The sequence below is a fragment of the Malania oleifera genome, chromosome 13 (genome assembly GCF_029873635.1).
Source record: "Malania oleifera isolate guangnan ecotype guangnan chromosome 13, ASM2987363v1, whole genome shotgun sequence".
NCBI lineage: Eukaryota > Viridiplantae > Streptophyta > Magnoliopsida > Santalales > Ximeniaceae > Malania > Malania oleifera.
The window spans coordinates 2,464,482-2,488,907 of NC_080429.1; the positions used below are offsets into that span (position 1 = coordinate 2,464,482).

The window sequence follows — 24,426 nt, forward strand, 5'->3', positions numbered from 1 at the left end:
CCCTCCCCCAAAATTTATACCCAAACAAACAAAGCTACTCACCTCACTTTCCATCAGTCCATTGCAAGAGTCCTTACAGGGCCACAACCTGGTACGAGCTTCAAGTGGCTCACCAGCAGCAATTCGCTGACCCATTTCCTGTAGCGACCCATGCATCCACAATTTGTTCCCTACAATGCTTATGAGAGATTTGTCCATAAGAGCATCTATTTCACTTTTTGGGTAGTACCCACAGCTCTTTAGTATGTCTTCTGCCTGACCTATGTCCTCTCCTTTAAAGAAACAAGCAATATCCAAGAAAAGATTTTTCTTTCGATCCTCCAGCTTATTAAAACATATTAGAAGTGTGTTCATTATGCTTTCATGAGGAGCTTTTTTTAGTTGATCTCGGGCACTTTCCCACACCTCCGTTTTCTTACCACATAGTGAGGAACCCAGAACTTCAAGAGCTAAAGGAAGGCCTTCGGCATAATTAACAAAATCATTGGCTAGTTGCATACGATCATTTTCCGGTTCAGGATTTGGATTCATGAAGGCTTTCCAGTTGAAGAGTAGCAAAGCCTCATCATCATTCAATCTCTTTGCCAGGTATATCTTCACTCCATGTGACACCAACAATTGTTTATCTCTACTTGTTATAATGATTCTACTCCCCGGACCAAACCAACATTGATTTCCAGCTAATTTTTTAATTGTTCACTTTCATCCGCTTCATCGAGAACAAGAAGAACCTTTTTATAGCGTAGCCTTTTTCCTAACACATCAGTTCCCTTCTGCACATCCCATTTCTTTCCAGGACTAAGCAACTTCATGTCAGAAAGAAGTCTTTCCTGTGAAGCAAGAAAACCTTTTGCCCGAACATTAAGAAAACTGCTAGCTTTAAATTTAGCACGAATATCATCGTAGGTAGCTCTTGCTAGAGTTGTCTTGCCTATTCTACTCATGTCATATATTTCTATGAACAAAACACCATCTCGCTCTAACTCTAAATATAATTTTACTTCCTGTACCCGACAATCTATCCCAAAAGGTTCCTTGGGACCACTTGGACGTGTATCGTTCAATTGAGAATATATTTCTTTGACAATATCATTAATATGTTTTGACTCAATCCTGCAAAAAAATCAACCAAAACTCACAATTTGGCAAGAGTTTTGAATTTGAACATATAAACTGCCCAGTGATATTTCTCCTCGCAAGGTCATGCAAACTGTAGGAGAATTATGTATTTCCTATTGAGCTAAACAAGGGTTTGAAGTGTATTAACTAGTGGGAAACTTACGATGTAATCATTGTATAAAAGAATATTGGGATTTTCTTAGTTGAGGGTTGCGTATCCTTCCTATGTGGATAAACTCATTCAACCCTTTAACCCATTTTCTTTGGACTCTTTATTGGACTTTTTTAGAGGTCTTTTTACATCTCATTTTCGTTCAGAAATTAGGGTTGACAGTGTAGAATTCCATCAAAAAAGTGAGAGAGAGTGTGTGGCAAAAAGAGGGAGAAGCATAAGAGAAAATCTGGATTTTTACTATAGTGTGCGGTTTTGATCAATCGATGATTGTAGGGTCATCCATGGTCCAATCAAGCAACTTTTTTGCTAGCAGATAGAGGACTCATAGACAATGATTTTCAACAATCAGATTGGTTGTCCAAGCATTGTAGCATCATATATTGGGTTAGAACGGTAACCACGTTGAGAAAATCTGAATTTTTGCTATAGTGTGTAGTTTTGATCAACCGATAATTGGAGTGTTATTCGTGGTCCGATCGAGCTGATTTTTTTGTCAATAGATAAAGGACTTATAGGCGCGAATTTTGAACGGTCGGATTGGTCGTCCAAGCGCTATAGTGTCAAATATTATATTTGAACAGTAACCACGTTTTTTGTGAAATTTCTCAACTTTCCCTCATTGATTTTAAGATCTCTTGTTGTTAGCTAAAAATAGAGCTACATACTGATTGTGATAGCTGAAAATTGTGCTCTTGTACCCACAAATTTATTATAGTGATGTTTTTGAGTGGACTCTCAAGTCCTGTAGTTTTTACCCTTTGATTTAAAGGGGTTTTCTATGTAAAATTGTGTGTTTCGTGGTATTGATATTTGTTATTATTTTTGGGCTGATTTTGTATTGCTGAATATATATATATATATATATATATATATATATATATTTGTGCTATTGTTATATCATAAGAATTGGTTTTGTCAATTAGGAGAGAGAGAACTCTCGGTTGTGCTTCCGCAATTTTTCGATAAGTGTCGTTTCTTCCCAACACACTGGTATCAGAGCAAGGTTCAGTGTTCTTCTATAATTATAGATGTTAGCACAAGTAAAATGACTCTTTTTAATGACACAAATTATCAACTGTGGCAAAATAAAATGAAAGAACTTTTATTTGTGAGGGCTTTGCATCTTCTTGTTTTAAGTACTCAAAAGCCTGAATCTAAGACTGATGAGGGATGAGAGTTTGAACATCGATAGGTGCATGGTTTTATTCGGCAATTCATTGAGGAAAATGTTTACAATCACATTGATCAAGAGACACATGCACGTACTTTGTAAAACAAACTTGAAAACCTATATGCTTCAAAGACTGGCAATAATAAGTTATTCTTAATTAAAAGGATGATGCAACTGAAATATAAAGAAAGGACATCTGTGGTTGATCATCTGAATGAATTTCAAGGAGTGTGTACAGTCGAGGCGGACCACCTCTTCCAAGTGGTATCTGCTGCTTTCCCTTGTCCTGATTTTGAGCAGCTACCATAGGCAAGGGTTCTCAGCAATCTTTCCTATGGTGCCCTGGCTTACCGCACCTGTAGCAATTCGGAGTGTTATACCAGCATTCGCCCTTATGCCTCTTATCACACTTCGGGCATACAGAGCCCATTGTTTCTTTCCCTTTCTTCCCTAATCCCTGACTGGCCTCAAACTGAAAGTCAGATGGTGCAATTCTCTTCTTCTGCTCTAAAGGTTCAGTGCTGCCTTGGATACTCTTCTCTAACACTGAGGTCTTGTCAACTATTTCTGAAAAACTCTGGACTTGAAACCCGACCACCAGCTCGTAGATTCTGTGCCTCAGACCTTTCTCAAATTTCCTAGCCTTCCTTACTTCATTTGGGACCAAAAATGGAGCGAACCGCGACAATTCTACAAATTTAGCCGCATACTCTGCAACTGTCATGTCTCCCTAGGTCAGATTGGTGAACTCTTCTATCTTTTCCTCTCTAACAGATGAAGGAAAGTACCTGTCAAAGAATAGCTCCTTGAACCTCTCCCAGGTAAGAGCTATCTTTACGACCCTCTGGTCCTCAGGTAAGAGTTATCTTTACGACCCTCTGATCCTCCAGTAGTTTCGCAGAAAACCACCAGCGCTTCGCTTCTCCTGTCATTTTGAAAGTGGCATAACGGACCTTCTGCTCGTCCGTGCAGTCGAGTACAGTCATGATTTCTTCTATCTCCTGTACCCAATTCTCTGCTACCACAGGATCAGGTCCTTTTACAAAGGCTGGAGGGTTCATCCTCATAAACTCTTTTATGCTGCAACCCTGTCCTACAGGTGGACAGTTCTATTCTTTCGGTTCCTTCTTCATTTCTGCTTCAACCTGACGAACGATACCCCGCAATACCTTAGAGGTATCTATTTCCTCCTCGCTAGAGGTCACTGAATCCTCCCTTCCTTCAGCCTCTATATTCTCATATCCAGAATGCATCCTAAAAAATAGGACAGAGAAGAGATAAGAATTTTATATTAAAGCTCCGAATAACATAATCATTAAATTAAATCCAATATCTCCATATAAGGACTAGTCTCACAATTTAGAAACAAAAACATCTAAGGTTTACCATAACTTTTCTGAGGCCGTCAACTACTTCAGAAAAATCACAGGAAATCGTCGACGTAATTTCGCCCCTAAATCATAAAACAAGATCCTATACTTCCCTACACCAAACTTAGTTCTCAATATCTAACCTATTCATCTAGTATCCTTATCTTAACTATTTCCTATACTCTGGTATAAATCATTTCCTAAATCCTAAAAATCCCAAAATCATTGCTCTGATACCAAAATGTAACGTCCCGAACCCCTAAACCCGGGTCTGGTGCGTTATACCTGATATTATCCTATTAAATCACAAATCCTTACATACATTCGCAGCGGAAAAACATAAACATAATCTCTATATATCATAAAACCATAATATACCAGAGTTTGCTATATCCTAACTAGAAATCCATAAAATCCAACCATCACTTGCATTTCCATAAATACATACTCCATAACATTCCAGTATGTTCACAGACATTCTTTTCTCTATAGACTTAAAACATAAAGACTTATAACATAACATATACATCCCCAAAATATTATCAACATATACCCTATTTCTTTATATAGTCCTCCAAAAATGCTAAATACCCTCGAGCTCCCTAAGCTCGACCTCGAGGATGTCCTGAAAAGAAATCATCATATTCGGGTGAGACACTTCTCAGTAAGGGAAGAAACATACATATTAAAACAGCATGTGGCCAACATGAGGTAAATAGACATCATTTTAAATACATTTGCAAAACATCACATAACATTGAAATCGTTTTCTGAACCTACACAATCACATGCAAATAATTAACCCACGAGATTACCTAAGGATATGGGTGATTACCCGCCCATACAAGTAACACCTCTTTGCTCTAATACTTAGGTAACCCTATGGTCACAACTAAAGCATATCAGGGCACTCACCTTACTCAGTAAGCCCTCAAGTGCTAGATTAATCTTGTACTCATACATTCAACAATAATTTATCGGCAAAGGCCCTAAGGATGGAGAAATCTACCGGCTCCTACAAGTAGGTTCACTTTACCCTAGTACGTTATGCAGCTACTGCCACATCTGAAGCTACTAGTGCACTCGCCTTTCTCAGCAAGCCCTCAGGTGAAGAGTTCACCTTACCCAATCGTGACATGTTCTACGTACATACATACTTCTAATATCATAATATATCATTCATTTATGTCATTATACATTCATACACATTCATTCATATTCATAACTTAACTTTACGGTTCGTTTCACTTTAAGTGACTCTTTCCCATTCGTATCGTTCACGTTTCACATTTCTTTTCATTGCATTGTCATTCCATTGTCCTTTCATTGCATAACATTTCATTTCATTACTTCGTAGTACAGCTAGTCTTTAGCCATCATCAATTAGTTTCCACATAGATATGCGCTAGAATCTACTACAGTTAGTTTCCACATAGAAATGCGCTAGAATCTGCTAACATGGTTGTCTTTCAACTGTCTTACATTTACATGGTTGCATTTAACATACATAAGCATCATTGTCCATATCATTTTTATTCATAAAGATTTACTTACTTAACCTGCATCTCATATAGTTAACATATATATTTGCACAGAATCTCAAGCCACATAATTTTAGCAGTAAAATTCATATATATTCCTTACAAAATAAGCCAACCCATTGTTAACATTTATATACTGAAAATACATTTCATTTCTTACTTAATTTCTTAGAAAATTCTTTTCCACTTTCATTCATTTACTTTCACATATACATAACTATATAAACATTCCTAAGCTCAGAAAACTTAATTTCATGGCTGACATTTTAAACCCACATATAAACATATATATATATATATATATATATATATATATATAAATAACATATAATCCATTTAAATTCATGAAAAACCTGATTTAATATATAAATTTCCCCCTTACCTGACTTTCGAACTACGCTGGCAGGATCCCCGAACTGATACCCGCAGCGTTCACTTGGACCCTGAATCCAAAAATCCTAACTTAATTAAAATAAATTCCAATTAACTTAAATCTTAAAGAAAATACTTATTTACTAATTCCTAGACTCCAAATAACAACATTCCTTAAGAAAATTCCAAAATAACTAACTCACCCTGATTTTGGGATGTTTCCCAAACCTCACAACCCAACGATCAGCTCATACAGCCTTGAAGAGAATGATCCCACGAACCTCGTGGCAGTTCCAGATAGTTAAACCGGGTCAAAACTAGCCTGAAATCGAAGAGAGAAGGCTTGGGGATCGTTTTTAGAGAGAGAGAGAGAGAGAGAGGAGAGAGTGCCGAGTTTTCACGCTGAAAAATGAAAAAATTCCAATTTATAGGCAGGGCTTCGTTGACGAGACACGTCAATTCGTCAACAAGGCGCTGTAGAGTCTTCGTCAACGAGAAGATACCTTCATCGACGAAATTCAGGGTTTCCAAAATTCTCTCTCGGGATTTCTTCGTTGACGAGAAGCAGACTTCGTCAACGAGCTTAGAAGGACACTCGTCGACAAATACAGGACATTCGTCGACGAGACCTGTTTTTCCTTCTAATTTCTTTCCTTTCCTTTTTCCTTCATTATCCATTAATCCATTTCATTTATCACATTTTCTAATTATTTAAAATTCCGAGTCATACATATATGGAAAATAAATTGTGTGACAGGAATACAACTTTCATAATTTTAATTGGCTGATGTGAGTACATAATGATGAAATATAGTGTTGGATTGTGAACATTGGTTGTATAGAATGATGAAATATACTGTTGGATTGTGAACATTGGTTAGTTGTGAGTACAGTTTATTTGTGAATAATGATTGTTTGTGAATGCTAGTTGCTTGAGATTGTTGCGTGAAAAATAATGCAATGTGTGTATATGGGTCATTTTGTGTGGTTATTCGTGTGTATCACAATATAACGTTGGCAGACCTAAGGAGTTCGTTATATTGCCTAGATATAATCACGATATACGTTGGCAGGCCTGGGGAGTTCGTATATTGTCATTATATATTGGGGTAAAGCATTGGCAGGCCTAAGGAGGTTGTTCTACTAATATATTACAGGTAGATCATGGGAATTGGTACTGGTGGTTAGTGGTGCCTGTGTGGGTCACGATATGTTTCTGTGAAGATGTTAGTCTTGTGTGGACCATGTATTATGTGTGATGTTAGTCCTATGTGGACCAATCCTGTGTAGACCATGTATTCTGTGTGATGTTAGTTCTGTGTGGATCAGTCCTATGTGGACCATGTATTCTATGAAACTATTAGTCCTCTGTGGACCAGTCCTGTGTGGATCATGTATAAATAAGAGTCTCGTGTGGACGATGTTCTCCTATGTGGATAATTTTTGTGGAATCTGACCTGAAAATATAAATGGTATGTTAATTTAATTATATGTATATTTATGGCAAGGTAAAATTTTCTGCCAAGAGCTTGCTGAGAAAGGCGAGTGTCTTGCTAATTTTAGTTTGGTACCAGAGCAGAGGGAAGTTACTTGTATGGGCGAGTAACCTTCTCTATTCTTGGAGACTTTGCCGATATACATAGCCCAATGGCTTACTAAGTAAGGTGAGTGCCCTGATATTAGTATTAGAGCAAAGGGAAGCTACATGTATGGGTGGGTAATCTTCCCTATTCTTAGTTATCATTAAAAATAATTTTGAATGTGAGTATGAAATCAGAGGTCAATGTTGATATTAATAATGCATTTTCTCAGCTGCTGTTGACAATGAAATACAAATGAATATATGTTCTGTATTATTTAAACACTCTGCAACACATTGCTATGATTTATTCTTCCTTACTAAGATATGTCTCACCCTAGTGGATGATCATATTTTCAGGTCCATCAGAAGATCGAGCTTAGGGCTCCAATAGGGTAGCATTTTGGTAATTTTGGGGAGTTTGTAAAGACAACTTATGTATATTTTATGTTTTTGAAATATTGGTATGTAATATAAAAGAATGGTGGTAGTTGTTTATGGGATATATATAGATAGACTATGGTATTTAAATTGAGGTTATTTACTTTTCTGATGTATGATTGTGGTGTATGGTATTAAAAATAGACAAATGAAACATGTAACCCTCGGGTTCCACTTGGCGGGTTTGGGGCATTACAGCTACGGCGTGCATCGACCTCAGCAACGACGTGCGGAAACCTCAACAACGGTGTGCAACAACCTCAGCAACAGCGTGCAAGAACGGCTCCGGCGTGCAGCGACATGCAGCGAAGGTGTGCAGCGACCTCAGTGACGGTGTGCCCTATACGAGAATTTTTTATCCAAGAAGCATTGTTTTTAGGAAAATATTGAGGTTGTGGCAAACTCCATATGATTCAAACTCAATGCAAGAAACTTTTACTTTTTAGTATGTATAAATGAGCATATGCAGGCTAACTAATTTGATACTCAACCATTAAAAAATGGTTTAAAAACTAAGTTATGGAAAAATAATTTTGAAATCAAAGTGACAAAAAATATGACAAATTCACACTAATTTTAATGAATCCCAATTTTAAGATGCAACATAGTGAATTTGTTCTAAAGTTTTGAAATAGTCTATACATTCTAATTATAATTAACATTTTTTTTTACAAACTCCATTGAAATCTTAGTCAAATTAAAGTATAAATAGTCATAATCCATACACTTCCAACCTATTAGATGAACTTAAATATCTACCGAACATATTTATGTTATTTTATTTTGATACTTTAAAAAATAAAATACGTGTCACGACCCCCTTTTTTTCCCCATAATTATGACAATATTACATATATTCACAATATTCTAGAATATTACATCTATAACAGCCCGACCCGCCATGTGGGTTCGGAGTACTACTTTAGTGACGTCTGTGTAACTAATACCAAACTCATCATATAAAATGTAGCAGAAATAAAAGATACAATCTCCAAAAAACCATTACCAAAGTTCTATACTACCTTTATATACAAAAGGTTCTATAATCATTAATACAAACCAACGTACTATACTTATACAAAAACCAATTTAAACTACACTCATCACATACAAAAAAACTATACTACTGTCTCAGCCCCTCTAGCTTGCTAAGAACGTTTCCCAGAATTTCCTGAAAAATAGTTTGTAAACTAGGGGTGAGGCACAACTCTGTAAGGGAAAGATTAAGTTAATGTCAGTGTATGGCCAGCACGCATTTAGTGTACAAAAAATAACCAGTTCATTAAGTAGATAAACACATTTATGAAATCATTCTTATTTTATACTCACACACATAATTAGCCGAGGATAGGAAAGATTACCCCCTCATACAAGTAGCTTCCCTCTACTTTAGTACCATTACTGCTACCAAGACACTCACCTTTCTTTGTAAGCCCTCGAAGTTATCTTATTAATTAACTGTATTCACATAAATTAACAGATATGCATATAAGACACTCCCTGTGACAAACACGTCATTTACTTCCCCCATGGCACAGGTTGTGCGACCCAAAGGCTGGACTAAGCCTGGGTGATCAGCCCAAATAAAGTATAAAAAAAAAAACAGCATCCTATGCAAACACATCTACAGACATCCACAGTAAAGCTGCAGGTCCGACGCCCTTATTTCAACTTCACGCAGGCAGTCGACTGGACCCCCTACACTTCTATCAAGAACAATGCGGGTGCACATAGTCTAACTAGCAACGGTACAGTGCTCACAATATGCTGGTTTCCAGGGTTCTTAAAACATATCATGCAATTTAGATAATAAAAATCACCATTTCAAATATCAATTCACATATATTTCCTATTATTCCAAAAATCTGGTCCCAGACCAAAAATACAATCTGGTTCACAACCGTTTAATTAAAATTCCAGCCCTCGGCCGTCAAATAATAATATTGGCCCTTGGCCAATCAAACAATACCCGACCACTAGCCTTTATTTCAAAATCCTGCATTTTTCACAAGCAATTCCAGTATTTTTCATAACAATTCCAGTATTTCACAAATAGTTTAAGTATTTCGCAATCAGTCTCAAATCCAGTTAAACAATAAATCCTACCGAATAATCATCGGCCACACAATTTCAACATTTAAACATAATCATATAAACAATCAAACTTTCCACCGTTCATTTTTATTCAAAATACCATACCATATATTTTAAGTTTGTAAAATCCATTTCGAACGGTTGGTTTTCGAAATAACCTTTAAATTCTTAAATACATAAATAAATAAATATATAACAATTTAATCAATTCATATTTAATAAAATTCTAACTTAACTTAATCCCCTTACCTGATTTATGAAAAGTCCAATAAAACCCCGACCTACGCCCCACGACATTCAAAAACCCCTGAAACCTTAAAATTCAAATTTTACCATATTATTCATCACAATCTCCAAGGCATTTTTTCCTAAAATTACCTTAGATTCTGAATACCCTAAATAGCTTATTAAATGCCTAAATTGTTAAACTTACCCCATATTTAGGGTTGGTGCCTCGGAGCTCCAAGTCGAAAACCCGCTCCAACTAGATTGTGGAGAATCTCCCCACAAATCTCTTGACAATTTTTATTCGTTAATTGGGCTTAAGATTTAAGAAAAAATGAGGTAAGTGTGAAAATTGGCCTTACCCCAGGAGATATGCCTATGCCGCTCTCATGACAAATCCACTTTAGTAGGAATGTCGGTGGCGGAGGTAGGAACCCAACAGTATTTTCGGATTTCTGATCAATCGAATGTTGGAAAAGAAATTGAGAAGAGTGGGACAGAAGACGAGGGAAAGACGAGAGGAGCATGAGAGAGTGGAAGGAAAGACAGAGAGCGTAACTCTCTCTGGATCTTCAGAGAAGGAAGGAAATATGATTTCCTTCAGAAAGCATCCTGAAGGAAACACTTATTATTATAATAATATTTTTTATATATAATATTATAATATTTAATTAATAATAATAATTTAAATAATTAATAAAAATCAAAATAAAAATATATTTATTTACTTATTTTTTATTTATCTTTATTTTTTTATTATTATTATTTTTTACACTTCCATTCATATTATCTTCTCAGCCGTTACAACATCTGTACCATTGCACAACCAACGGAAGCAAAAATAAACCTTCCCTACATTATACATACCAAAATAATACCTCACAACCATTACCATACAATTTCCCAAAAATCATGTTGTAACTCCAAAAATTACCAAAAACATTTATATACGCAATCCATGCCAACACTTACCCTATCTGTATTATCTATACCCCGACCTTGAGCTTCTAGGTTTGATTTCCTGGGGTTCTAAAAAGTAGAAATATTTATTGGAGTGAGACATCTTTCAGTAATACGGAATAGATTATTATTAGTCTATGAGAAATGAGTTTTCACGTCAACAAATATATCCATTAATTAACTTAAAATGAAATTACATTTAAAATCTGTACTCATACCTATATAACTGAAAATAAATACTTTTCTCAAAATCATGCTTTGACTTTATAAATTTCCATGTGTACGTAAATCATCATATATGTATAAAAGAACCTTCCTGAATAGACAATCATACAACATCATATATTAACTCCACATGATCGGGTTGTACTGTCTGAATATTGTACTTAACCATGGATGGCCTACTACCAGGCTAAGTCAACGTAAGATATGTCTGTAGTCCAATTTGCCTATCGCAGTCTGGTCTAAACTCCAGGGCAGTCCACAACACTTCGCAGGTCAAATCGACCATTTACCGCCTACACTTTCCATAACAATGTGGCTGCACTAACAATTCCACTAGCTACGGTACCGAGTTCTCAACACATCTGATTCATCAAGATTCTTAAATCATATAATGCAATTTATATAATATTATATAATAACAATATAACGACCTACTCATATCCTATTAACGTTATATTGCAATTTATATAATATTATATAATAACAACATAATGACCTCCTTATATCCTGTCAATGTTATATTATAATTTTCATGATAAAAACAGTAGCATGATCTCATTTTCACAACTAGGTATAAAACTGTCATTTCTCACAATTCCACAGTATTCTCAATATTTCCATTGATCAGTATAAAAACAACATTCTCTATATACAATTATAACTCAGTATAAAATCACAACTCTGTATATATTCATAATTCAATATAAAATCCAAACTCAATATAAAATCACATTTCTATATAAGATCACAATTTCACCGTATAATATCATAGAAGGGATTCCAACCGATTTAATTCAGCAATTATAACAAATTGTTCTCATGCCACACAATTTAAATGCTTATACCATAATATAATAAATTGTCCGGGAAAATATATCGCACAAAAAACAAAGGTCTGATCATCTCCATAATTTTATTTAACTCACAATATACATTTTTCAGGAAAATAGGAGATGATTACACTACTCACTTTGGTTTTTCCTAAATTTATATATAATGTCCAAAAAACATCGTTCCCATATGCTTGAATAGTTCAGAAAATCCTATATAGTATTTTTGTATCCATATTCCCAATTTAAACAATTCAATTTCGAAAATAAACTGACATAATTTATTCCCCTACCTTATCCATGGACTCATAGAGTGGTGCCTACAACACCAAATCATGAAATCTCCTCGGTTAAAGTGTTGAGAAGCGAAGTTGAGGGAGAGAGAGTGTCGCAGGGGGTCTTCGGTGAATTTAGGAAAGTTTTTTCCTAAAGCTTCATAAGTTTTATATATATATATTATATTAATATATTATTATATTATATAATATTATTTAATTAATAAATATTTATTTATTATTTAATTTAATTTAATTTAAATTTTTTTGGTTCTCCACAATATGAATGCAAAATACATGTTAAAAGTTGATGAGTTACATATATGCATGATATGCATATCCCTATTCTTTAAAAAATAATTTGAATTTATATTTAAAATACGATTGGAAATAAACTCATCACTTATTCTATACATTTTTACGCTTTGTCAATATTTGAACTTAAAACTCTAACACATCGTTAGGGCTCAAACTCTCAACAATGAAAGAGTCATCTCTTTAGAGCTCCAACTTGGTAAGTCAAGTGTCCCTTGGGAGAAAAATGGTCGGCTTATGAAAAAAAAAAATTTTGCTTGACCTCAATTGACAAATCTAAGCATGGGATTCTAGTCCATCCAAAACTTTTAGAAGGAGTCATTGATGAACAATGGATGGTCAACTGCAATAAATACCAGCATTTAAAAGCCGGAGGCTTTTAAATGTTAAGGACTCTTTCAAGCGTATAATTGATCAATTTAGTAAATATTTTAGAATAATTATGAGGACTATTTTGTAAATCTTGGGTAGATCAATAGATGCATACAAATAACTAAGCAATATATGGTAGTAGGATCTTTAACAGATTCATACATTTAATACAATTAGTCTAGTGCCAAACGAACCTAGTGTCTTTTATCTTTTATCCTCTTACTATATCTCCCTCTATATTCAATCCATTCTCTTCTATCATTTTCTCCCCCCTCTTTTAATCTAAGTCCTTTCGCCTCCCTTTGCTCTCCCTCCTCCTATGATTTTTTCCGATTTCTATGATTTTTTGACACGGCCTCCTTATCTAATGAGGTCGTCCTTTTGGTAATAAATTATCTATCACAATACCTTTAATCGGAGCTAGCATAATGAATTCATTCATCCAAATCATACACTCACAAACTCTCATATCATCTTAGGTTGTGTTTGGCCCCCTCCCCACTTCTGCCTCAAATTCTCCTTTTTGAAATAAAAGCTAGATCTAACATATTTATAATCAACTTTCAATTTTAAAAAGTCAGCTTTTAATTTTTTAGGAGAACTTTCAAAAGTAACATATTTGAAACTTTTAAAAGTTAAAAATTAGTTTTTTTTTCCAATAAACTATTTTACTGGATTATCCTCCTTTGTTTTTTTCAAATATTACAAAATTACCAACGAGTTAATTATATTTTTTTAAAAATGCATGTCTATTTTAGAGATTTCATAACCTTTTGTCAAATACTTACCTTATGTTTGGAGAGGTCTTCTATTCAGACTTGTATTAGATTTATATAAAATGCAATACAAAATAGTACTAAAATTTGCTCAAATCTATCTAAATCAAAATTCAAATCCAAGGTTTGAAATTCATGCTCCCAAACACAGAGTAAAATTAATTTTTTTCTTTCTCACAACTCCTTTTTCACATGGGTCAAATTATTTCTGCGACAATATCAATCATTTTCCTTTTCATTAGTTCGTTTTTAGAAGTTCCTCGTCAAAAGCTACAAGGAGGCCGAACTAAGCCTCAAAAGGAGTTCGACACCTATTTGTTGTAAACATTTTTTTGTCAAGCCCGATCGAACATATCATCATTAACATTCTTAAAAAGTTGTTTGACACCTAAATATATCAAACCACACCAATAATTAAATAAAGGTGCTTTAGAGAAAGATTTGTAAAAAATAATTTCTATTAGTAGATTTTAAAAATCACAAGATGTATTAGTAGCACTTGCACTCACACAAATGAGAAATATAATTTAATGTAGGTTCTAAAAATATGCATCCCATTATTAAGAGACATCCCAGCAGTCAAAGCTTAAAATATTTTTTGTTGGAAGTTTCGATTGCAAATTCTTGTAAGATTGGAAAAGAATACAGATGGGAGATGGGTTATCTTTCGTTTTGTAGTTTAAGCATAACATAACTCCAAAAAAGAAAAAGAAAAAAACCCAAATCAGTTTGATTGTTGGGTTTGAATATGATTCCAACTGCCATTCCATCCAACAACTACATTTCCTGCTAGCTAATATATACAACCACTCTTAATAACAAAGCAAGAAAAGGGTAAAATTGTCTACCAAATAAAAAAAAAATATTAAGAAGAGAACACTATAATCCTTAGTTTCTTTGAATTGTACTTTACTCCTGAATGTTTATTTGAAGAAAGAAAAGGAAGGAAAAAGTAATAAATTTATTAATTAATTTATTTATTTTTTATATTAAATATTATTAGAATAAAATTTCATTTTAATATAGTTAAAATTCAAGAAAAAAATATTAATGATGTGTAAATTAATTTTTTTCCATTAATTTCATATATATATATATTTATTTCTTAAAGCAAACATAAAAATACTAATTCTTAAAATTTTTGAATTTTTTTTTCTAATATTTTCAAGTTCTAAATAATGTCTTGACGTTTCACATTTAGGTTAAGTTTTGTTCAAAGATTATATCATCGTTAAAATTGAAAATATAAGGACAAAAAATATCACGTTGGAATAAATTATAAACTAAAATGTTGAATGTGGAATAACAAAAGTGCAACATTAATTTTTGGGTAATTTTATTTCAGAAATAATATACTTGCCTAAAAATATTACACTTATCCTCTACTGTATAAGTATAAATAGTAAATGTAGCGTAAGTATTGGAACTATGTTTTTTTAAGACATCAATTAATAACTCCACCGTATTAATAGTTCCTTTTTAATATGCTTAAAATGCAACATAATATTTCGAACAATGCAATAAAATGAAATTACCCACTTCATTTCATATGTTTCTCATCCAAATTTTCATTTCCTTTTGTTGTTCCAAATTGTCTACTAACTTTTTCTCACTACTATCACATTATATATATAAAATATGTGGGAGACTGGTGGGTTGGGCAGCCTGTTTCAGCTTTTATATCTCGTGTGGTTCCTATAGATGTCCACTGCCTAGATTCCTGGAGCCTTCACTCTAGTTCCATTAGATGCTTGTGTGAGAGAGAGAGAGAGAGAGAGAGAGAGAGAGCGCCTCCTTGTAATATTTCTTGCTCAAATGAGTATTCCAAATTCCCAACAGGCAGCAGTGCCCAGTGCCACTGCACCTTCCTCTTCTGATAAAATCTTTCTTGGGCACATATTATGCAATTCTTCTTCTTATGTGATGTGTGTATGTTGTGCTGCTGGTGCTTCTGTTTCTGAGATGGATGCTCATTTGAGCAAGCAACATTAACTGGAGGATATACATACATACATTTATGGGATTTATGGGCCTTTTCAGCTTCCTCTGCATCCCATCATATGCAACTTGCAAAACAAAGCTTTCCCTGCAGCCCAAGATAAGGTTGTGTGTGTGTGTGTGTGTGCGCGTGTGTGTGTTTTCGGTTTGCATAACCCAAAACTCCCCCTGCACAAGCCCTTTGGACCCTCTCTCACCCCGGGGCACCATCCATATTAGTGAAAAATTTGCCTTGATGCAGAATTAGACCGGCAGCCTCATATTACTAATTGGAGTCTTCGCAGTCCGTCAGTATTCACTTGAGCCAACCCCCTGAGCTACTCCCAGATAAGTATTCTTTGCATTTCTTGATTTGCCATGACCTAATTAATTACATTTACAATCTGTTTGTTTATGATTATTCACATGTATGTAGTTTATTTATATATATATATATATATAGGCAAGTTGTGTGATTCCTTTTCCAAAGTTGGATGAACTTTCAGAATATTGCTGTGATTCCTTTTCCAGTTTAGCAAGCAAAGGTTATTCCATTGTCTATCCAACTAAACCAGGATCCTGGACACCTTCATATCAGCAGTAAAGCTTTAACCTTTAAGCCAAACCCTCTTATATATATAAATAAATACATTAAACCTACCTTTTTATTTTAATTTATTTATATTTAACGCCGTATCTGAGCTCGGCACTGATTAATACAATGGGTGACGGGCCCCGGCCCCTCCTTAATTCATACTTTTATTGGCTAATGGATCAGAATTCGAACCCCTTCACCCTCTTTATCTTGCTAACTTGAGGTTCAATTTTTATACATATAGCGAAATCATATTAGATCCTGTGAATACACTCTATATATAACATTTTTTTCTCTATTTCCAAAAGCCATGATTTCCTAAATTTGGCCACTTCAGTGTCCTAGAAGAATCCCTCCTTACCAAGGGAAGAATGACGGAACAGAATCATTGGAAAAGCTCAAATCCAAAGGCCCATGTTTAGACACTTGGAAATTTCTCACAATAGAAACTTTTCACAATTGCTCTTGCAAACACAGCATCAAGCAGTTCCCCAACCACAAAGAAAAGCATCCACCACAAGTGCTTTTCTTCCCCGCAATTCACCATTCCCATCACCATCACCTCCACTCCAGAGTCATGGCAGAAACTGTTCCCCCCTTCTTTGCTTCAATCATCAGCAAATTCTCATTCTCAATCCTCGTTGCATTAACCCTAATTCAAGGTTTGCATATATCCCATATGCGTGTTTTCACTTTTAGCACTAAAAAAAACGATGTAAGGAGTTTGATAATTTAATTTGTGCAGCATATGTTGGTTCATGTTTGTGTTAATTACTAAAACGATTACTGGTATGTGTTCGACTAGGTTCGGCAGGATCGATCGGAGTGAACTACGGCACAGTTGCGAACAATCTCCCTCCTCCGGCGCAGGTTGCACGCTTCCTCTTGGAGTCCACCGCCATCAAACGTGTGAGGTTCTTCGACGCCAACCCCGAAATGCTGAAGGCCTTTGCTCACACTGGCATTTCCATCATCATCACAGTCCCTGATGACCAAATCCCCCACTTAACCAAGCTCAGCTTTGCTCAACAATGGGTGAAAACCTTTGTCCAACCTTACATCCCGGCCACCAACATCACCCGAATCTTGGTAGGCAACGAAGTCCTCGCCACCGCGAACAAACTGCTCATCGGGAACCTCGTTCTGGCCATGGAAACACTCCATGAAGCCCTCGCCGGGGAAACCCTAGACCACTTGATCAAAGTCTCCACTCCTCATTCTTTAGGCATTCTCTCGACGTCGAGTCCGCCGTCCACGGGGAAGTTCCGGCAAGGGTACGACACCCATGTGCTCAAGCCCATGCTTGGGTTCTTGAGATCAACCGGCTCGCCTTTCATGATCAACCCATATCCTTTCTTTGGCTGCTCCGCCGATACTCTTGACTATGCGCTGTTTCGCCCGAACCCTGGGGCGTTTGATGAAACCACTAGGCTCACTTACACCAACATGTTGGATGGGCAATTGGACGCGATTTACTCTGCCATGGCACTCCTCGGATTCCCCGACATCGACATAGTTATCGCCGAAACCGGGTGGCCATCGAATGGGGATGCCAACCAAGTTGGTGTTGATGCAGAGACGGCAGCTGAATTCAACAGGAAGCTCATTGAGCATGTGTCCTCAGGGGTTGGCACACCCCTCATGCCAAACAGAACATTTGAGGCCTACATTTTTGCTCTCTTCAATGAGAACCTAAAGCCCGGCCCGACGTGCGAAAGGAATTTCGGGCTGTTTCGGCCCGATATGACTCCCGTCTACGATATCGGGATCCTCCGGCCAACGGTAGCCGCCGCCGCCGGAATCCTCCACTGTGGTTCATATTTCTTGACCATCCTTGTAGTAGTGTTTGTTTATGTTTGCTTGACTGCTCTGTGAATTTGGCTCTGGCAGGCTACTGCTTCTTATCCATCAAACTCGGGCCCAGGCCCAGCTGCTGCACCAACTGCGAGCCCATTGCCAAGGTCCAGGGGCAAGCAATGGTGTGTTGCCAGACCAGGAGCCCAACAAGAGGCTTTGCAGGGAAATATTGATTATGTTTGTGGGCTGGGCCTGGACTGCAGCTCAATTCAAGAAGGAGGCCCATGCTTCGAGCCCAACACGGTCCAGGCCCATGCAGCCTATGCCATGAATTTGTACTACCAAGCTATGGGCCGAACTGATTTTGATTGTGATTTTAGACAAACTGGGTCCATTACCCATGTTGATCCAAGTAAGCTTGAAGATTTTAGTTGCATTATCCAAAAAGAAATTTGATTGATGCAAAATTTAGAATATTATGAGTTTTTATTTAAAGAATTATTTTTGTTTCTTATTTTTAAATTTCTAAAATAATTATAAAATGATATCTTACTTTTCAAGCTTTCAACTTTTTTATAGAAAGTTGAAAAAAAAATATTTTAAAAATTGCCTCCAATTTTTTTTTTTTGCAAGTATTCAAAAATTATTAAGTAATGCGACATTTTTCTAAAATTTAAGAATTTTTTTAAAATTAAATTATTTTTTACAAGAAAGTAGATAATTGTGCTATGCACTTCCTTTATATTTGCACATTTTTCAAGATATTTACTCTTTCTTTTGAACTTTCAGGCTACGGAAGCTGCAAATATTGATACCGAGATGTCGAAATGAATAATTAAAGACATAGTTTGAGCATAGAGGAGAAATAATTTCCTTAATTATTGTTTTTCCTAGCTTTGCTAGACATTTTTTTTTTAAGGTGGGGTTAGTTGATTGATTATTTGTTTCTACAAGAGAGCGGGATAAGACCATAGTTAATCTTATTCTCCATGAGATATTTTAATGATTAGAGTTTGAAACTTTTATGTTAAGGATGAGTACTGAATATTGAGAGACGATGAGAGACGAGTTTTTTCTTCTTATATAAGTCAAACTTAATAGATGATTTAGTTTTGTTGATAAATAATATAACCATTTTTCATTAATGCTTATTCATGAAAAATTTGGAGGTTCATCACATCTAGTCATTTTAAATTATTTTTCTATTACTATTTATAGCAAAAAATTCAAAGTGAAGCACCACATTGTTGTAAATGAAATAAAGAGAGAATTATAGAAAAATTGAAATAAAAAAATTTAGAACTATATAAATTCAACAGTTTAGTTCTTTAGGAATTAGATGTTGCTAATCATCTTTTTATCTCTATTTTGGTTATAAAACATGTCCTTATACGGACAAAGATTATATTGGCATTCCAAAGGTCAATTCCATAACGAACCATTATGTGCGCATACCAAAAGTTATAATTTATTCTCAAAATAGTCATCCACATGTATATTATACACGTTTTACAACACTTCCCTTTGGATAATTATACATTATGAATATGCCTCGTTAAAACCTTCGCTAAGGAAAACCCTGTGAAACAAAACCTTAACGAAGGAAAAAGAGTATAGTATTCATACTTCCCCTCAAAAATACAATCAATTAAGAAATTTCCTTAAGTTGTCGTATTCCAATGTTATGTACATGATTTTTTGAAAATTGAAGTTGACAATGCTTTTGTGAATAGATCTGCTGAATTGTTATTTGAACAAATTTTGCAAATGTTAACATCTCCTTTCTTCAAAAGTTCATGAGTGTAAAATAACTTTTGTGAAATATGTTTAGTTCTGTCACCTTTTATGTGCCCACCTTTGATTTATGGAATACATGTTGCATTGTCTTCGTACAATATTGTTGGCTTGTCATTCTCCAATGATAATCCACTTGTCCCTTTAATGTGTTGGATTATAGTTCTTAACCATACACATTCACGTCTTGCTTCGTGAACTGCTAATAGTTCTGAATAGTTTGAAGAAGTAGCGGTGATCATTTGCTTTATAGATCGCCATAAGATAGTAGTATCATCACATGTAAAAATATAGTCTGTTTGTGATCGAACTTTATGATGGTCAAAAAGATATCCAGTATCAGCATATCCTTTCAACACAGACTTTACTCCCTTTGGGTAAAACAAATCCATATCAGATGTGCCGCGGAGATAATGAAGAATATGTTTTACTCCGTTCCAATGTCTTCTGAATTGGTGTAGAACTAAACCTTACTAGCATATTTACCACAAAAGTTATTTCTGGTCTAGTGCAATTTGTAAGATACAAAAGTGTTCCAATTGCACTAAAATAAGGTACTTCAGGACCAAGGATTTCTTCATCATCTTCTCGAGGACGAAAAAGATCCTTTTTCACATCAAGTGAAAGAACAACCATCAGGGAGCTTAATGGATAAGATTTATCCATACAAAATTGTTTCAAGATTTTTTTTACATAAGATGATTGATGAATAAGAATTCCACTTGTTTAATGTTCCACTTGAAAACCAAGACAAAATTTTGTCTTCCCAAAATCTTTCATTCCAAATTCTTTCATTAAGTAAACAACAATTATCGAGATCTCTTCTGGAGTTCCTACTATGTTTATGTCATCAACATAAACTGCGACTATAGCAAATCCAGAATTTTTTTTCTTGATAAAAACACAAAGACAGATAAGATTATTTTCATATCCAATTTGTTAATTCAGGTATAATCCCAAGAGGAGAGTGAATTTGGTATTTTAAAATTTTTTAAATTTATTTTACCACTTAATCCCTATTTTAACATTTAACAAATTAATTGCAAGGAATTGAAATTAATTCAAATTATTATCTCAATAAATTGTATTTTACCCAATTAATTATCAAGTGCGTATAATATAAATCAACATACAACCATGCAAAAGTTGATAATGAAATGCAAGCTGAAATCAAAAAGATAAGGGAAAAGAGAAGGCAAACACAATTTTACGAGGTTCAGCCAACCCGACCTATGTCCTTGCTTTAAGCAACCCCACTCAAAGATTCCACTAAATCCCTGCTCCTTTAACTAGAACGGAGCTTCCCTTACAATCTGCTATTTACAAGAGACACAGCTTCTTCCTCACCCAGTTCACAACCCGAACTGTGATTACAATATAAAATTTCAAATCTGCAAAAACTCAATATTGCTTCTAACAAAGTTAGTGAGTACAATAGAAAACCTAACACATATTCATATGATAAAACTTGAAACTTAGTATGTATGTAACGATGTAATCGTTATATGAATGATATGCTTCACAAAATTTTCCTTTGATCAATTTTCCCAAAATAATTATATAAGTAGATGCTTTGGAGAACTTAGGGTTTTAGTTCAACTTACTAGATGCAAGAATACCGAAAGTGATCTTATTAAAAAATTGGTCTTGAATATTATGAAGATCTAAATTATTGCTATCAAATAATTTGTAAAGTTGAATCTTTGAATAAATAAAAGACTTTGAATATTGCAAAAATTTAAACACTACTTGTCACAACAATAGTTCTCACAAATATATATTGTAATAAACCGAAGAATTTTTTAGCATGTCATCGACGAACAGAGGGGATTCGTCGATGAGGATATAAGAGGAGCTCATCAATGAGGACAGGTTTCGTCGATGAGAAAATACTAAGAGTTTTTTGGGGCAGTCTAAAATTTGTCGACGAGGGGGGAAGTTCGTTAACGAAGTTCCTTAAGGACTCGTCGACGAGATGACGTGTCTCGTCGACATCTCGTCGACGAATCTGAGGCTATAAATTGTGAACCTGGATTTTTCAGCAGAAAACTGGTGCAAACTTTTTTTTTCTCTCTCTCAAACGTCTCCCACACCTTCTCTCTTCGATCCCGGCTCCGTTTCTCGCCGAATTGAAGATCTAAGGTCACCACGACGCTCCTAACGAAGTTCTCTGCAAGTCTACCAGAGCTAATCGTGGGAGAAGTTGGTTTGAAATTCATCCCAAATTCAGGGTAAGGTGTTTTATTCAGAATTTTCTTTTCTTGCAGTTATAGGAAATGTTGTTTGCAGGAAAATACTGACCTTTTGTTTTGGGGGATGCCATTTTCAAGGTGTTAAGTGGAGAACCCTGCGGGTATAGGGCCAAAGTTCAGTGAAGGCTTTTCAAAAAATAGGTAAGGGAAATATGCTATGTTAGGCAATTCTAGTAAGTTTTCAGCATAAATTATACGCTTTTATTAGATTATTATTTACAGCAGAAATTTATATATATATATATATATATATGCATGTATACCAGTTATTATATAGAATATGAGTTTTAAAGTATGTGTGGCCTGAGTAGATATTATCTGATATGGAGTTTTTATACAGTTTTTTCAGCATATCAAGTTATGCAGATATAGTTAGATATTTACAGATTTTATACAGACAGAATACGTATACATATACAGTTTTATTCAAATGATTACACAGACATATATATATATATATATATATATATATAGCAGTATACAAATGTTTATTCAGATTAGTATATACAAGGTATATAGAAGGCTATGTTTTCCTAAATGTCATAACACTTAGAGTATACGGATAGATTATACAAATAGAGTATATAGACAGATGATACAGTTTTAACATCAAGATGCTACAGATATTACAGTATTTACAGTACAAAGTTATAGCGTTATGGTTATTTTGGAAACATGATGAAAACTGTAAAAGAGTATATATGTATATATATAGTATCAGATTCCTGTGAAAAGATTACAGACAGATACAGAATATAGAGTAAGGTACCGCTACTAATACAGATAGAGTGCAATCACATATCTCAGATAGTGTGTGGGTACCGTCAACTGTGCTCGGAGAGTATGCAGCTCCCTAGTTCGCTAGGTTAAGGGAGCCAGTTTGACGAGCCAATCCCGCGCCTAGGAGAGTATGCAGTTTGGCCGGGCTAAGGTAGAGTAGAGTATAGTGACTTACTTGGAGGGCCGACCAGGTTAAGTCCCGCCTACAAGTCGCACAACCCTGTCATGAGGAGTCAAATCATGACATACAAAGTTCCAAGGATAAAAGCACAGTTATGTATTTGTATACAATTTTACAGTATTTGATAAATATAGTATGACATTAGCACTATGAAAAGTAGAAAAATTCAGATGATACAGTTATGTTTTAAACTGCAAAAAATGTAAGATATGGTTTACAAACTTATCATTTTATTACAGCTAAGATATTAATTAAAGTTTATATGTAACTTAGTCGCCACACACTAGTAATAGCATATTTTCACTTATTGAGCGTTGACTCACCCTATTATTCTAACATTTTTCAGGTGAGCCAGTTAGGCGAGCTGATCAAGCTCGCGAATAGAGATTTCTAGATTACCCTAGTTGTAGGGTGAGTTTGTGACAGAGTTTTGTATTTATGGGATAGGCAATACTGGAGGGAAATGTTTTATGGCTATAGTCTATATGTACTGAATTTTGGTATTGTATAGTGTATATGGATGTATGACTTATGTTTCTACTGCATAGGTATGATTATATATATATATATATATATATATATATATATATATATATATATAATGATATAATTTTGAGGTCGTTACATATATTGAGAACCTTTAGACTTTTCAGTCAAGTAGAATTCGCAATAACAAAATATTGAGTCTTTGAATGAAAATAAGAACTTGAAGATCACCAAATATTCAATGTTTAGAAAATCCTTTCACAAATAAATTTTTATGTAACAACACAAGGTTTTTTATTTTTCAATAAGAGTAATAGATGTATGAGTGTGAGATATGGAAAATCTTCAAGATATCAATATATTGAAAACGCAAACTAATCCCTTGTTTACCTCAATCACCAGAGTTTGCTTTCAAAATGTGTAAATGAAATCCCTTCAAAAAGCTGAGATGATTTGCCTAAACTTGATGAGTATAAGTTGGAGTGCAGGCAACCATATTGCAATATGTTCAAGTCTCTCAATATTATCCAAAAAGTGAGGCACTAGGGTTTAGAGGTTTATTTTATGAGTGTTCTTAGCCCTAGGTTAAGTCTTGACCGTTGGATCAACTTGATTAAGTAAATAACTCGCGTGTTCTCTCACTAAAGATTAGATTTTTTCAAGTTTCTGCAAGTTTAAACGACTAAAGATTCGGGTTCAGACGTCTGATGTTCCTTAAAACTTT

General features: G+C 34.8%; 1 protein-coding gene and 1 pseudogene across 1 annotated transcript; one reads left to right on the forward strand and one right to left on the reverse strand.

The window, feature by feature from the left end:
• Positions 1-3,189, reverse strand: part of LOC131146686 (disease resistance protein Roq1-like) — a 35,781-nt pseudogene extending 32,592 nt beyond the window's left edge.
• A 12,358-nt stretch (positions 3,190-15,547) lies between these two features.
• LOC131145657 (glucan endo-1,3-beta-glucosidase) lies at positions 15,548-19,354 on the forward strand. The gene is made up of 4 exons (XM_058094853.1): positions 15,548-15,943; positions 16,080-18,194; positions 18,303-18,621; positions 18,999-19,354. The coding sequence occupies exons 2-4, from the start codon at positions 17,349-17,351 to the stop codon at positions 19,019-19,021; spliced, it is 1,188 nt and encodes a 395-aa protein (XP_057950836.1). The 5' UTR covers positions 15,548-15,943; positions 16,080-17,348; the 3' UTR covers positions 19,022-19,354.
• Positions 19,355-24,426: the final 5,072 nt, after the last annotated feature.